Here is a 13,343-nt window from a genome sequence, read left to right as displayed (position 1 = left end):
CTGATTATACAATTTGTACATAAAAGTATGCAAATATCAGACAGTAAAATAAATAACTATTATTAAAAGTATATACTAGTAAACCATTGCATTTATTTTAACGTTTTAATTTTTTAGGTGCAGCCGATAAAAACGACAGAACATCCGTTAATAAGAAGTTAAGCAGCAATGATTCTGCGTTCGATGAAGAGACTGAATCTAACCGTATTAATAAGGATGATTTTAGACGGTTTGTACTTATTTGTAATTTAGTATATTATTATTGTCTAATTTAGAGAAATAAACACATATTTAGTTAATAGAAGCATAAATATAAATAATTTTTCTGTTTTATCTTTAATTTTCTTTTTTTCCTTTATTACACCTACTATGATGGTCTTAGGTAATTATGATATCTAACAGAAGAAGTTCTTTGTTAAATGAAACTGAAATTGTGCAAACGTCATGAATCAGTACCTTAGAACATAACCAAATGTTGTTCAAAACAATTCTCCTCCATTCTCTCCTGTCTTTGGACTTAGCTCTCTAGTTTTGAATCTTTCTCTTTTAGGTCCTTCACTTCATCACGCCATCTTTTTCTAGGTTGTCCTACTGTTATTTTATTTTCCAACTCTGTTAATTTCTTTGGGTACCCTTTCGTCATTAATTCTTTCCAATTGTCCTAACTGTCTCGTTACTTTGGCTATTTTTCTATCAACACCCGAACTTTATATCGGAGCATCGGAAATCGTTATTTTAGTTGTCCAAAACATCTTTCAATGATTACACGCTCCTTTGTAAATAATTTTTTATAAGTAAGCTCTGCAGGAATATTTGGATTTCTAACGGACGCCGTTAACCATAACCTTCATTTCCTAAAATTATTGCATTTGACCTTTTAAACTCATTTTTAGCAATGTTACAAATTTGTGAGTTGCTCCATATCCGTGAATCAAGGACATATCCTGGTCATGATACATCTACTCTTGTAAACCACTTGTCTGCAATGCAAGTGGCTTTAATGTTGATACTGTGATATCTTTTGTGATTGATATATTCATCACCATCAAGAGGTGGTTTCTTTTATTTTTATGTGGCTGCAATCGATTAGACCCACAGCACACGGAAAAGTGTACTTTGATTGCCATCTTTCTTTAGCTTCTATATCCGCCAGAGTGTGAAGAAAACACAAATTAAACATGAACTCAGCCATAGCTCTCCAACGATCAAACTGAAGTCTGGTAACTATTAGAGTCCAAATTTATTTAGTAGGTTCTCGTCCTAAAGAGCATAAAGATATTTTTGTGCATATCAAAAATGAGAATATTCTCACAACAAACTATACATAAAATTACCGGGTATCTGCTTCTGTTTTTTATTCATACCACATGGAGTATTTACTGCAAAATTTGGAGTATAAACTAAATTCTTAATTTTATTTATACAAGACTATGTATCGACATTGATTAGCCAGCATCAATTACTTGTACCTATACTGATTTATTTAATAATGTTTTAGATCAAATAGTAACCGTGAAAATATATCTGAAACAGATGAGGAAGAGATTCCAACGAAAAATATGGAACGAATTAATGGTAAGTTTGCAGCACTAGACTGATAACTTTTCAACTCTGATAATATTGCGTTAACTTTTCATCATCTGCGAAGTATGATTCTGAAACTATTTTCTTGTGACATTTCTATTAAATACAATGCATAACAAAAAATGGGATGTGGCACTCTAGGAGTGAGCGAGAAGCGGAAGCATAGCTTTCTTATCGTCTACGCACGGAGGAATGGTTTTTAATTTATTTCTCTGTATGTTTTTTCGCGCACTTTTTATACTTTTTGATTTTTTGAAGTTATACTTCTATACGCGCGCTCCACGTTGGAAATTTGTATGGGAGTGAATCTGTGAAATCATTACATATGTAAGATAATGAGTAAGAGAGAGACAGAAGATATATTTTCTCTCTCTTCCTCTCTCGAATATAAAAATGTTCCTTTTGTATATATAATTTAATATTATATATATTATATAAAGATATATATACATATAATATTATACCTATAATAAAATATTTATTAATATTATTATTTATGTGATATGTTTTGTATTATTTATTAAATGTTCATATTTATATTAGTCTTTTGTATTTCAAAATAATAATCTCAATAAATCACTGTATGATCCAGAACTGTCAATTTTGAAATACGTTTGTGTCATGTCCTCGGTAGTATAGTAGTCAGTATCCCCACCTGTCACGCTGGAGACCCGGGTTCGATTCCCAGTTGGGGAGGACTTTTTTATTAATATTATTACATTATTGTCATTTTTAAATACTTATGGATATTGCATTTTAATTTGTATTATATTATTATATGGAATTATGTTGCACTGTATTGTAGAGTATTTTTTTATGTATATTATTGTCATTTTTAAATTCTTATGAATATTGCAGTTTAATTTGTATTGTATTATTGTATTAATAACAAAATAAACAATGAATTTTACTGCAGAGTATGTGTAAAAAAATTTTTGCATTCAACACCTTTCATACATATATGAAAATAAAAATATACATTTTCATCAAGATATTGATTCAATCCTTCATTGTTAGTAAGTTGTTATTAATTCCGTTTCTCTTTCTGCTATGTCTTACCTATAGAATTACATATGTAATGATTGTGCAGATTGACTCCCAAATAAATTTGTAACGGCGAATGCGTGTATAGAAGCGTAACTTCCACCGGCAGTCCCACTGGACTGCCACACCCGTTTTTTTTACTTCTTCGTAAAATTGTTAATGTATTGTCAATCTTTAAACTAGACTACAATTTTGTAGGTACAAATAGCGAACAAAAGAGTAGAAACTCGGAGCAAACAAGGTCAAGTAATAAATGTTTTGCGGCTGAAGAGAAAAATGATTCGCATCATAATAAGACAGAGGAGTCTAGACGGTATGTGCCCTTCATTTATAATTCGTAAATTTAGTATGTATGTTTGAAGTTTAATATGTCCACTGAACGGCAAAAAAGTGGCCACCCTATAAATTTCCGAAAATAAAAAATCATTGGAACTTTTATGCACTGTTTCATATTGCGTCTCAATTTAAATATTTATTTCGATCATGTATGCTTGTTTTTGACAGTTTTGACGTTTTTATTGTTGTTTTCTGTAATCGCTGTTTATCTTATATAAGTTAAAAACATCTATAAGTTTTATATATATTATAAAAACATTTAATTAAACAGTAATTTAGCCTTTCAAACGTGGATTTCGACTAAGTGAATAATTAAGATATGGTGTTATCTACAGTAGAAGTCTGGCGATGGACGAGAGAGTTTGGTGATGGAGAAATAAAAGATATGCCCAAGCTTGTTGTATGTCCCAGAGAAGAAAATTTGATGGTCGTGGTGTCATGGTTTGGGCTGGAATCTCATTTGAAGTTCGAACTGAATTTATTTTCATCAATGGCCCTCTGAATGCTCACCAATATATTAATAATGTTTTCGCAGAAGCAGTAGTTCCATTTAGTTCATTTATTGTGGACAATTTCGTCTTTATACATAATAATGCACGGCTGCATACTGCAAGAATCGTGACAAATTACTTGGGGGAAGTACGAATTAATACTCTAGAATGGCTAGTCTGCAGCCCTGATCTGAATATCATCGAACATCTTTGGAATGAACTTCATCGTACGGTTAGAAGTCAACCAAAATAAAATAAAAATTTTGATGATTCATGTTATACAGCCAACTACAGGAATTTCATTTTTTTCTTGTGAATATTAAATAAAATAGAATTGGATAGAGTAAAAAAGAATAAAATAGAAAAATTAGGATACAATAAAATAAGATTAAATTAAAATAAATAAATTAGAATAAAATAGAATACAACAAAATAAAGTATAATAAAATCAAATCTAAAATTTGACGAATCCGCAATTCAATTGTTTGGTCTGTCTTTTATTTTTATTTTTTAGTTCATTATCAAAACATAGTTTTTTTATGTAGTTTTATATATCTTTCAATAAAAATTTATGGCACACCGTTAATATTTGACAGTAAATTCTTGTTATTCATTTCCTTTGTGACTTTATGAAAGAAAGCAACAGTTACAAAGAGAACAACAATTCAACACTGAAGCATTTGTCGAAATAGTTCATACAAATTTTCTATAATTGAATCAACAACAAAGGATTGCTCCGGGATGGACAGAAAAAACATTACTAATCTTATTGTTATTGGCAAGGATCAGATCGGAGTAGTCCTATTGTTCTCTTCATCTGGAATGTCTGCAACTTTATTAGAAGGCAGACAAATTGCACATTTTTCCTTGAAATTACCATTAACACTAGAAAGTCAGGCTTAGCATACCTACCTAGAAAGCCCGAAGGGATCGTTTTGGCCCCAAGTTCCTAAATCAATAAAAACCAAGTTTAGAATTAACTATTTATTTGGGAATAAACAAAAAATAAAAATAAACAGTTTTAAGAAATTATATAAACTCTTGACGATAGAATTTGATTTAATGTTTTAGTTTCATTTTAAACATTTGGAACCCCATACAGTTTGCAGTTTTTGGCATTTGCCACACATTGCCTTGTTACAGCCGTGGCACTCATTGGAAGTATGATTTCCTTTACAAAACATTTCTAACTGACATTTTTTTCTTTTTTGGCTAGTAACAGTGCTGGTGGTTGGTAAATCCGGTGGTGCTGGGTATAGTACCAGATTTCGGGTGGCAAGGTATGGAGCCCGTAATTCTTCACACATCTGAAGAATAAACTTACGACGACTGATTCTTTATAAATAATCTATGCATTTATTGCTCCTAAGTCAAGAATGTTATAAAACACGTGCATTGGCCATCGTCTTGAAGCAACTTTTGTAGTATAAAGACGCGCCATTTGGTCCACTACATCAACCCCGTATTTTGTTTTATTATAAAAACTTACTGTTTGAGGAAGTTTTTTTCCATCGACAGCAACATCCACTGATTGATGTAATGAGCTCAACAAAAGCACATTTTTGTGACTCTTTCCTTGGTATGCAGTAAGTGTTATCTTTTCGTCGCTCTGGAATATATGGGTAACATATAATTCTCCATTTTTACTCTTTACGCTTAGAGGAACTTCCTTTCTGTTGCGATTCAAAGTACCCACAAGACTTGTTGATTTTTTTTGCAATGCCTTGGCCAATTTTAACGATGTAAAGTAGTTATCTGTCGTAACGTTTTTGCCCTTTCCCAGTTGATTTTCCATTAACCGCAAAACAACATGTTCACCAACACTTGTATCTTTCTTGCGTAGATGATCAGTGCCAGTATAAGAGTAACCATTTACAATATATTTTGATTCCACGCATGTCAAAAGCCAAAATTGTATGCCAAACTTATCCGGCTTATTTGATATGTACTGTGTGAACGGGCACCTGGCTTTAGAAGGCAGTAGTTGTTCGTCCACAGTAAGGTTTATTCCCGGTTTGTAACATGCACCACTATTTTCTATAAATCCATTCCAAACCGCAGAGGCTAGAGCAAATTTGTCGGTTTTCAATCGTTCAGATCTCGTTTGCTTTATGTCAAATCTGAGATATTTTATAATATCCTTGAATCTGTCTCGTGGCATAGTTTGCCTAAAAAACTGAGGACCCCATACTGTTGACCACAAGCTGTTGGTTGGGAAATTTTTGGCGCCGTAGACTCCTCTTGCGTACATAATAGCAAGGGCAGCCTCCAGTTCTTCCAAAGTTATAGTCCATGTGTCATTTTTCAAACATCGATGTGCTTCTGCAATAGTGCATTCTTTTATATGACGTAACATGCTGTCGTTGATTATTAGATGCCAAGCACTTACCACACAATTGTACCTCACGTTCCTTTTTGCATACGATGTAGGACCTGATTCCTCTCGATAAATGTTGTGCTGAGTGCGGCGTCCTGTAATGAGCAAACATTCAATGAATATGAAGATACTAAAAATCATAATCTTACCAGGTACTGATCCAGAATCAATAACTTTCCACGTTGTTCCGTCTTTCGATTGTTCGGTGTCTCCGATTGAAATAGTTTTTCCTTGTTGACCTCTTTTTCTTGTGACTTGGCTTAGATGCACTTGGATTCACGATAAAATTAGCTGACTCGTGCTGTTGAGTTGTAGAAGCAGTGTTTACATAAATTGGTGAGTATTGTACAATAAAACTTTCTAACTGCTCTGAAGCATCAGAGTCACTTGAATCATTATTTTGTGGTGGTACGTATTGTTCATCGTCTGACTCATTATTTTCTGCAAATTCAGATTCACCTCCCGAAACATATTTAGTTAATAGAAGCATAAATATAAATAATTTTTCTGTTTTATCTTTAATTTTCTTTTTTTTCCTTTATTACACCTACTATGATGGTCTTAGGTAATTATGATATCGTCTAACAGAAGAAGTTCTTTATTAAATGAAACTGAAATTGTGCAAACGTCATGAATCAGTACCTTAGAACATAACCAAATGTTGTTCAAAACAATTCTCCTCCATTCTCTCCAGTCTTTGGACTTAGCTCTCTAGTTTTGAATCTTTGTCTTTTAGGTCCTTCACTTCATCACGCCATCTTTTTCTAGGTTGTCCTACTGTTATTTTATTTTCCAACTCTGTCAATTTCTTTGGGTTATCTTTTGTCATTAATTCTTTCCAATTGTCCTAACTGTCTTGTTACTTTGGCTATTTTTCTATCGACACCCGAACTTTATATCGGAACATCGGAAATCGTTATTTTAGTTGTCCAAAACATCTTGTAACCTCGGAAACCTTTTTTGGATGGTGCTAGAAAGGTCACCAATGGAGACACTGCGGACGGCAGCCAGATGGTTGGTGGAGAGCGAGTCGTGGGTTCGAAACTAGCTTTTGGAACCAGGAATGGGTCCAACGGACGAAATAAGTAAAGATACGATAAGAGATATTGGAAAAGATACAGAAATAAACAAAAAGATAGATGGGTAAAATTACCAAAGATACGATAAGATAGGGAACAGGGCGCCACTTAATTTTTTGGGGTTTAAGGAGAAAATTAAGAAACCTTAGAAAAAAAAAGAGATAAGAAAAGATATTTAGGTTCAGAGATCAAACCCAAGAAAAGATATCACAGTTAATTATTGAATAAATTTGGTCAACACTCTACATAAACAAATAATAAAGATATTGGGTATTATACTTACTCACCTACGACACTTGAATCAGCCTGATCTTTCTACTGGTCAAAGGTATAGTTATATTTAAAGGTAAAAAGCAAATATATCAGGGAACTTTGTTAGGAGTCGACAAATAAAATACATACATGAAACAATAACAATATATTAAACAACAACAAAATTATGACGCTGCTGAATGCAACACAAGTAATAAAAATACACCAACAACTATAAAATGGTGGTATACATATAAAAATAGGCAGAAATATAATTAGAAAATATCTTTACAAAGATATAAGTATAACACAAGCATGCACAAATAAAGTTTTGGCGTATCTCGAGATATTACAGCAAAAAAAATGAATAAAAATTATAACAAAAACCAAAGATAACAAAAATTAATAAAATCTAAATTTACAAAAATACAAAAAAGTTACTGAAGTGAAAACATAAAAATTTAACCAAACCGCACTCGGTTAAGTCGATTATTTGGTTCGTAACAAAAAAAAGTATAGAATGTTCTTTAATTGACTGCAAAATTCAGTAGCTACTCTCAACTACATATGCCAAACTTATCCGGCTTATTTGATATGTACTGTGTGAACGGGCACCTGGCTTTAGAAGGCAGTAGTTGTTCGTCCACAGTAAGGTTTATTCCCGGTTTGTAACATGGACCACTATTTTCTATAAATCCATTCCAAACCGCAGAGGCTAGAGCAAATTTGTCGGTTTTCAATCGTTCAGATCTCGTTTGCTTTATGTCAAATCTGAGATATTTTATAATATCCTTGAATCTGTCTCGTGGCATAGTTTGCCTAAAAAACTGAGGACCCCATACTGTTGACCACAAGCTGTTGGTTGGGAAATTTTTGGCGCCGTAGACTCCTCTTGCGTACATAATAGCAAGGGCAGCCTCCAGTTCTTCCAAAGTTATAGTCCATGTGTCATTTTTCAAACGTCGATGTGCTTCTGCAATAGTGCATTCTTTTATATGACGTAACATGCTGTCGTTGATTATTAGATGCCAAGCACTTACCACACAATTGTTCCTCACGTTCCTTTTTGCATACGACGTAGGACCTGATTCCTCTCGATAAATGTTGTGCTGAGTGCGGCGTCCTGTAATGAGCAAACATTCAATGAATATGAAGATACTAAAAATCATAATCTTACCAGGTACTGATCCAGAATCAATAACTTTCCACGTTGTTCCGTCTTTCGATTGTTCGGTGTCTCCGATTGAAATAGTTTTTCCTTGTTGACCTCTTTTTCTCTTGTGACTTGGCTTAGATGCACTTGGATTCACGATAAAATTAGCTGACTCGTGCTGTTGAGTTGTAGAAGCAGTGTTTACATAAATTGGTGAGTCTTGTACAATAAAACTTTCTAACTGCTCTGAAGCATCAGAGTCACTTGAATCATTATTTTGTGGTGGTACGTATTGTTCATCGTCTGACTCATTATTTTCTGCAAATTCAGATTCACCTCCCGAAGCATCTTCTTGTATTTTTCGTATTTCTTCAAGAAGTTCAAGCTCTGATAGTCCACGACGAGACATCTTTACAGTCGTCTTGAATTTTCACAATTGAACGAATGTTTCAATATTCTAGAAACGAGAGTCAGCAGAACCTAATAAACCGCTCAATAAACAAAATACTTTCAAGGAACAAACAGTATGTAACAAAATACCTTCTAGGAATAAACGTACATAAACATAATTTTATCTATCCGACAGAAAGTTAAAAGAAATCGTCAAATTTCTGAGAAAACGATATTAATTAATACAGGGCCAGTTTGGCCCCTTCAGACTTCTATGGTAGGTTTGTTAGAAAATCCATTTAATAAATTTAGTAAACAATATTTTTTTGCGTTAAATAAGACTTTGTATCAAAATATTAAAAGTCATAAAATATGAAATTATTATTGTGTCAAATAAAAGAACTACAATAACTTCAAATCGCAACAGGGGCCAAATTGGCCCCTCCGACTTTCTAGTGTTAAACAAATTAATGCAATACCGCCAAAAATAGAGCAATGGCGAAGATTTTACAGGTATGCAAATTAATCGTTTGGAATAAATGTACATTGGCCCACAAGAGCTCATTACAGGGAGTGACAGAACTTTGAAAGATATTCGTGACAATCAAAAACATTTTTGGTGGAGCCATGATTTTATTGTCAGACTGTTCCTTAATAGTTACTCCCCAAATAACTTCTGCGCACGAACTAAACGCATGCTTAACATCATCCAATTTGTGACGGCATGTAAAGACGCTCCAATTGACAAATAACACGCGAGTGTTTTTGCAACAACAAGTCAAAGTGCAATTGTGTTGTCGAAGCAGTTGTTAGATATTGGAAATGGTAAAGTCGCTATTGACACCTCGACCGGATTTATTTTATTATGCGAGGCGACTTTTCATAAAAGCGACTTTTTTCAATCATTTCAATATTGTGAAAAAACTACACATTCTAGATAAAAACGTTTAACAGACAAATTTCTTGAAAATAGAAATTTCTTGAAATAAAATGAGATTTTCTAAATTAAAAAAAGTTTATAAATAAAAAAGTTATTGTAAATTAAGCCCGAAGGCAAGCTTTTTTTTCAATTGTTTATAATTATTAAAAAAAAAACATTTAAAACACATTTCATAATGTGAGTTTTTATGTTGTTACTACATTTGCGAAAGATCACAAATGTCACATTCGGTTAAGTAGTGTTTATACAATAATAGTTGTTTATCCCATTTGAGAGAACAAAGGTCATTTTCAAATGGCTGTACAGGTGCTTTGTCAATACTTAGAATGTTTTTTTTTTTGGTCTGATTGTAATAATAAGTAATAATTAATTGTTTCTTTACCAATAATTGAGGCAGAATGAAGTATCATTACCGTTATATTGGCAATATCTCTAACTTATGCCACGCAGTATATTTTAAATATAATGTTTTAGGTCAAATGTTAACATTGGATATATATCTGAATCAGATGAGGAAGAAATTCCGACGCAAAATGTAGATCGAATTAAAAGTAAGTTATATTTTAATATATATTGATAATTACAGGCCAATTACCGTAACAAGTGTACTCTCTAAGATTATCGAAAAGTGTATTTACAGTAAAATGTTAAATTTTCTGAATAAATATGATATCTTAAATAAATGCCAGCATGGGTTTCTTCCTAATAAATCTACAGAGAGTGCTTCTATTTCATTATTTAATTATATCCACGCTGCTTTGGATCGAAAAAGGTATGTGGGTGCACTCTTTTTTGACTTAACTAAGGCTTTTGACTCTATTGACATTGAAATTATACTGCATAAATTAGAAGCCCTTGGTTTTCGGGGTCATTTCTTGAACTGGTTAAGGTCATACTTACAATATCGTAAATTCCTAGTAAAAGTCGATAATAAGAAGTCATCTGTTTTTAATCTTGATCAAGGTGTACCGCAAGGCTCCGTATTGGGACCCTTAATATTTCTTTTATATGTCAATGATTTGATAAATTTTTTAACTGCAGACCATACAGTTCTTTATGCAGATGATTCAACAATTGTAGTTGACGAGTCAACTGAAGTCGAACTCATTTCAAAAATGAACTTAGTAGCACAGGAATTTACAACCTGGTGTAAAAGGAACTCTTTAATGGTGAATGCAAAGAAAACTATTTGTATGCAGTTCTACTCGCGCTGTAAGCCATCCCATGGTTATAAAATCACAGTCAGTTCTGAGGAAATACCCTTTAGTGATACAACACTATTTCTTGGTAACATTCTAGAAAGTAATATGACATGGGATGAAAATGTCACTAAAGTCTGCAAAACAATGAATAAGGGTTACTATGCGATCCTTCAGTTGAAAACTCTATTTAACACCAATCAATTGATAAGTGTGTATTATGCATTGGTTTATTCATATATGGCCTATAATGTTGTCTTGTGGGGAAACTCTTCTAGAGTTTTTATAACTCAAAAGAGAATTCTTAGATTGATATTCAATATTGATAATAGACAATCATGTCGTAAATATTTTATTGAACACTGACTGTTGACTTTTCATGCTTTATAGCTAGCCCTGATTTTGCAGGATCTAAATTTTACAATTGTTTGCCACTTAATATAAGAAATGAAAATAATATTCAAAAATTCAAAAATAAATTAAAAGCATGCTTGATCCAATTATGCGTTTACAATCTAAATGATTATTATGACTTAATAAAAGACTACAGGGAATGAGGACCGACGGGTTCAGAGACGCTCTATATCGCATATCTTTTTTTTTTATATTTTATTGATTTTGTTTTATGTAATTGTCCTATATAACTTGTAATCATGCTTTATGTACTATATGACTTGTCCTATATCACAATGTGATCTGATGGGATTAATAAACAATATTCTATTCTATTCTTCTATTCTATAATTGATATATTTTTAAATCAGTCAAAGGATGAAATTTGAATCTAGTTTATTTTCTTACCGAGCGAATAGTATCGAGAGAGAAAACCAATAAAATACCTTAACAGAATACGGAATTGGCTTGTGGGCACAGGAGAAGCAATATTTACTGTTAATGTTACTATTTCACTATTTGCTTTTAATGTTTTAATTCCAAAAAATCGATTGTGGTAATTAAAATTAAATCGAACGCTTAAATTATAATTTGTGCCGCTATTGAAATGTATTAACCAAGTTGAAATAGGCAAAAAAAATATCCGAGGACGCAGGCATTACTTCAAGTTTGGTTCGAAACGCCTTTAAACCACGGTTATCAGCCTTATCACGTCATTCGTACTCCAAGAATGTATACGAATTCGTATTTCAGTTTATTCTACCAAGAGACTACTTTGTTTTGTGAAAACACGAGAAAGATCATCATCCAAACTTTTCTTTCAATATTTTTTTTGCGGACGAAAAATCATTGGCTGAAAATTAAAAAATTTAACACTTACATTTTTAAGTTATTTTTTTGTAATCTGCTGTTAAACTGTTAATTTGTTTATTACTATCTAAAATATATTATAATTTTGTAGGTACAAATAAAAACACCAAGAGAACAAAACTCGGATTAAAAAAAATAGTTATTGGAAATTCACTGTTTGGAAAAAAACGTAATTCTAATTGTAATACATTGAGTGATTCTAGAGGGTATGTACTTTTCATTTATAATTAGGTGCGTTTTTTTATTACTTACGATCCAACAATCTACTCCACACTAATAAATATAATGAGGCGTTCAGTGGTGGCAGGGTGTTGAGGAGGCGGGCCCCTGTCATACAATCAGCTACAGCCCAACAACAAGAAGAACCACAAGCGAGCCAAACAACAGCAGGAGCTCTACTCGCTGAAGGTGCTGCGCTGGAACATCAGCCGGCGCTCACTCAAGCGGGACGACTGAGGCAGCGCATGAAATGGACTGTGTCTATAAATGAAAACATTTTGCGCTTCTATTACAAGGTGACGAACCTCGGTCAAGAAACGATCGGCTATCGACAACATCTGTTTGCTGAATTTTGCAGGGAGTACCCAGAGATTCAAGTATCTGAACAGAGAATAGCAGATCAATACCTGGTAATTATAAGAAATAATCTTATACCAGAGACTAGACGCGATACCATCAGAAGCTTAGTCGAACGGGAGATTCATAACCCAGAGCTAGTTGCAGATCAAATCCCTAATGAAATCCGTAATGAGCAGGCTCCTGAACCTCTCATAAAAGAAACTTAACCTGTTAATACGTAGCAGGACAATAACGAGTTGCATGATAACCTGGTTAGTGAAATGGTACGTGCCGTACAAGAGTTTAATGGAACGAACCCTCTTAGCAGACTACCGCTACCATTAATAAACTCTTGTTACAAATTGTGAACACTGAAGTCCTACCCAATTACATCGTGGAAGCTCATACATTGGAATATTTGCATATGCGGATTTACTGTGCAGCAACCGCAATTGCTAATGTAATGGGCATTAAGATCAGAGCAAGACGGGGTACTAATATCGAAAGGAATGATAGCAGAATTGCACCTTGGGAAAAACGGCTACTAGGAAAAATTGAATCATTGCGTAAGGACATTGGACAAATAACGGAATTCATCCGAGGAATAAGAAGTCGAAAAATCATCAAGAGAGCTGAAGAGATATTGCGGAACACTCTAAGACACTCACAACATGATT

The 13,343-nt window shown here is 33.1% G+C and overlaps 2 protein-coding genes across 2 annotated transcripts in view; one reads left to right on the top strand and one right to left on the bottom strand.

The window, feature by feature from the left end:
- Nucleotides 1-13,343, top strand: part of LOC140441219 (uncharacterized) — a 64,408-nt gene that overhangs the window by 3,944 nt on the left and 47,121 nt on the right. The window contains exons 4-8 of the mRNA XM_072531802.1: nt 118-229; nt 1,499-1,575; nt 2,827-2,941; nt 10,121-10,197; nt 12,200-12,314. Of these exons, the coding sequence (XP_072387903.1) occupies nt 118-229; nt 1,499-1,575; nt 2,827-2,941; nt 10,121-10,197; nt 12,200-12,314 (496 nt within the window). The remainder of the gene's footprint in view (nt 1-117; nt 230-1,498; nt 1,576-2,826; nt 2,942-10,120; nt 10,198-12,199; nt 12,315-13,343) is intronic.
- On the bottom strand, nt 7,721-9,173 carry LOC140440889 (uncharacterized). The gene is made up of 2 exons (XM_072531253.1): nt 8,341-9,173; nt 7,721-8,286 (listed from the first exon to the last, which is right to left on the bottom strand). The coding sequence occupies exons 1-2, from the start codon at nt 8,723-8,725 to the stop codon at nt 7,721-7,723; spliced, it is 951 nt and encodes a 316-aa protein (XP_072387354.1). The 5' UTR covers nt 8,726-9,173.

Source organism: Diabrotica undecimpunctata, chromosome 5, assembly GCF_040954645.1.
Source record: "Diabrotica undecimpunctata isolate CICGRU chromosome 5, icDiaUnde3, whole genome shotgun sequence".
In the NCBI taxonomy this organism is placed as follows: Eukaryota; Metazoa; Arthropoda; class Insecta; order Coleoptera; family Chrysomelidae; genus Diabrotica; species Diabrotica undecimpunctata.
Note: the sequence above shows the minus strand (reverse complement) of the source record. Positions and strands in the feature narration are given on the sequence as shown.

Coding starts and splice junctions, on each gene's coding strand:
- LOC140440889 (XM_072531253.1), bottom strand. CDS start 8,725: ATGTCTCGTCGTGGACTATCAGAGCTTGAACTTCTTGAAGAAATACGA. Junction 8,287..8,340: donor TGATTCTGGATCAGTACCTG/GTAAGATTATGA, acceptor TGCTCATTACAG/GACGCCGCACTCAGCACAAC.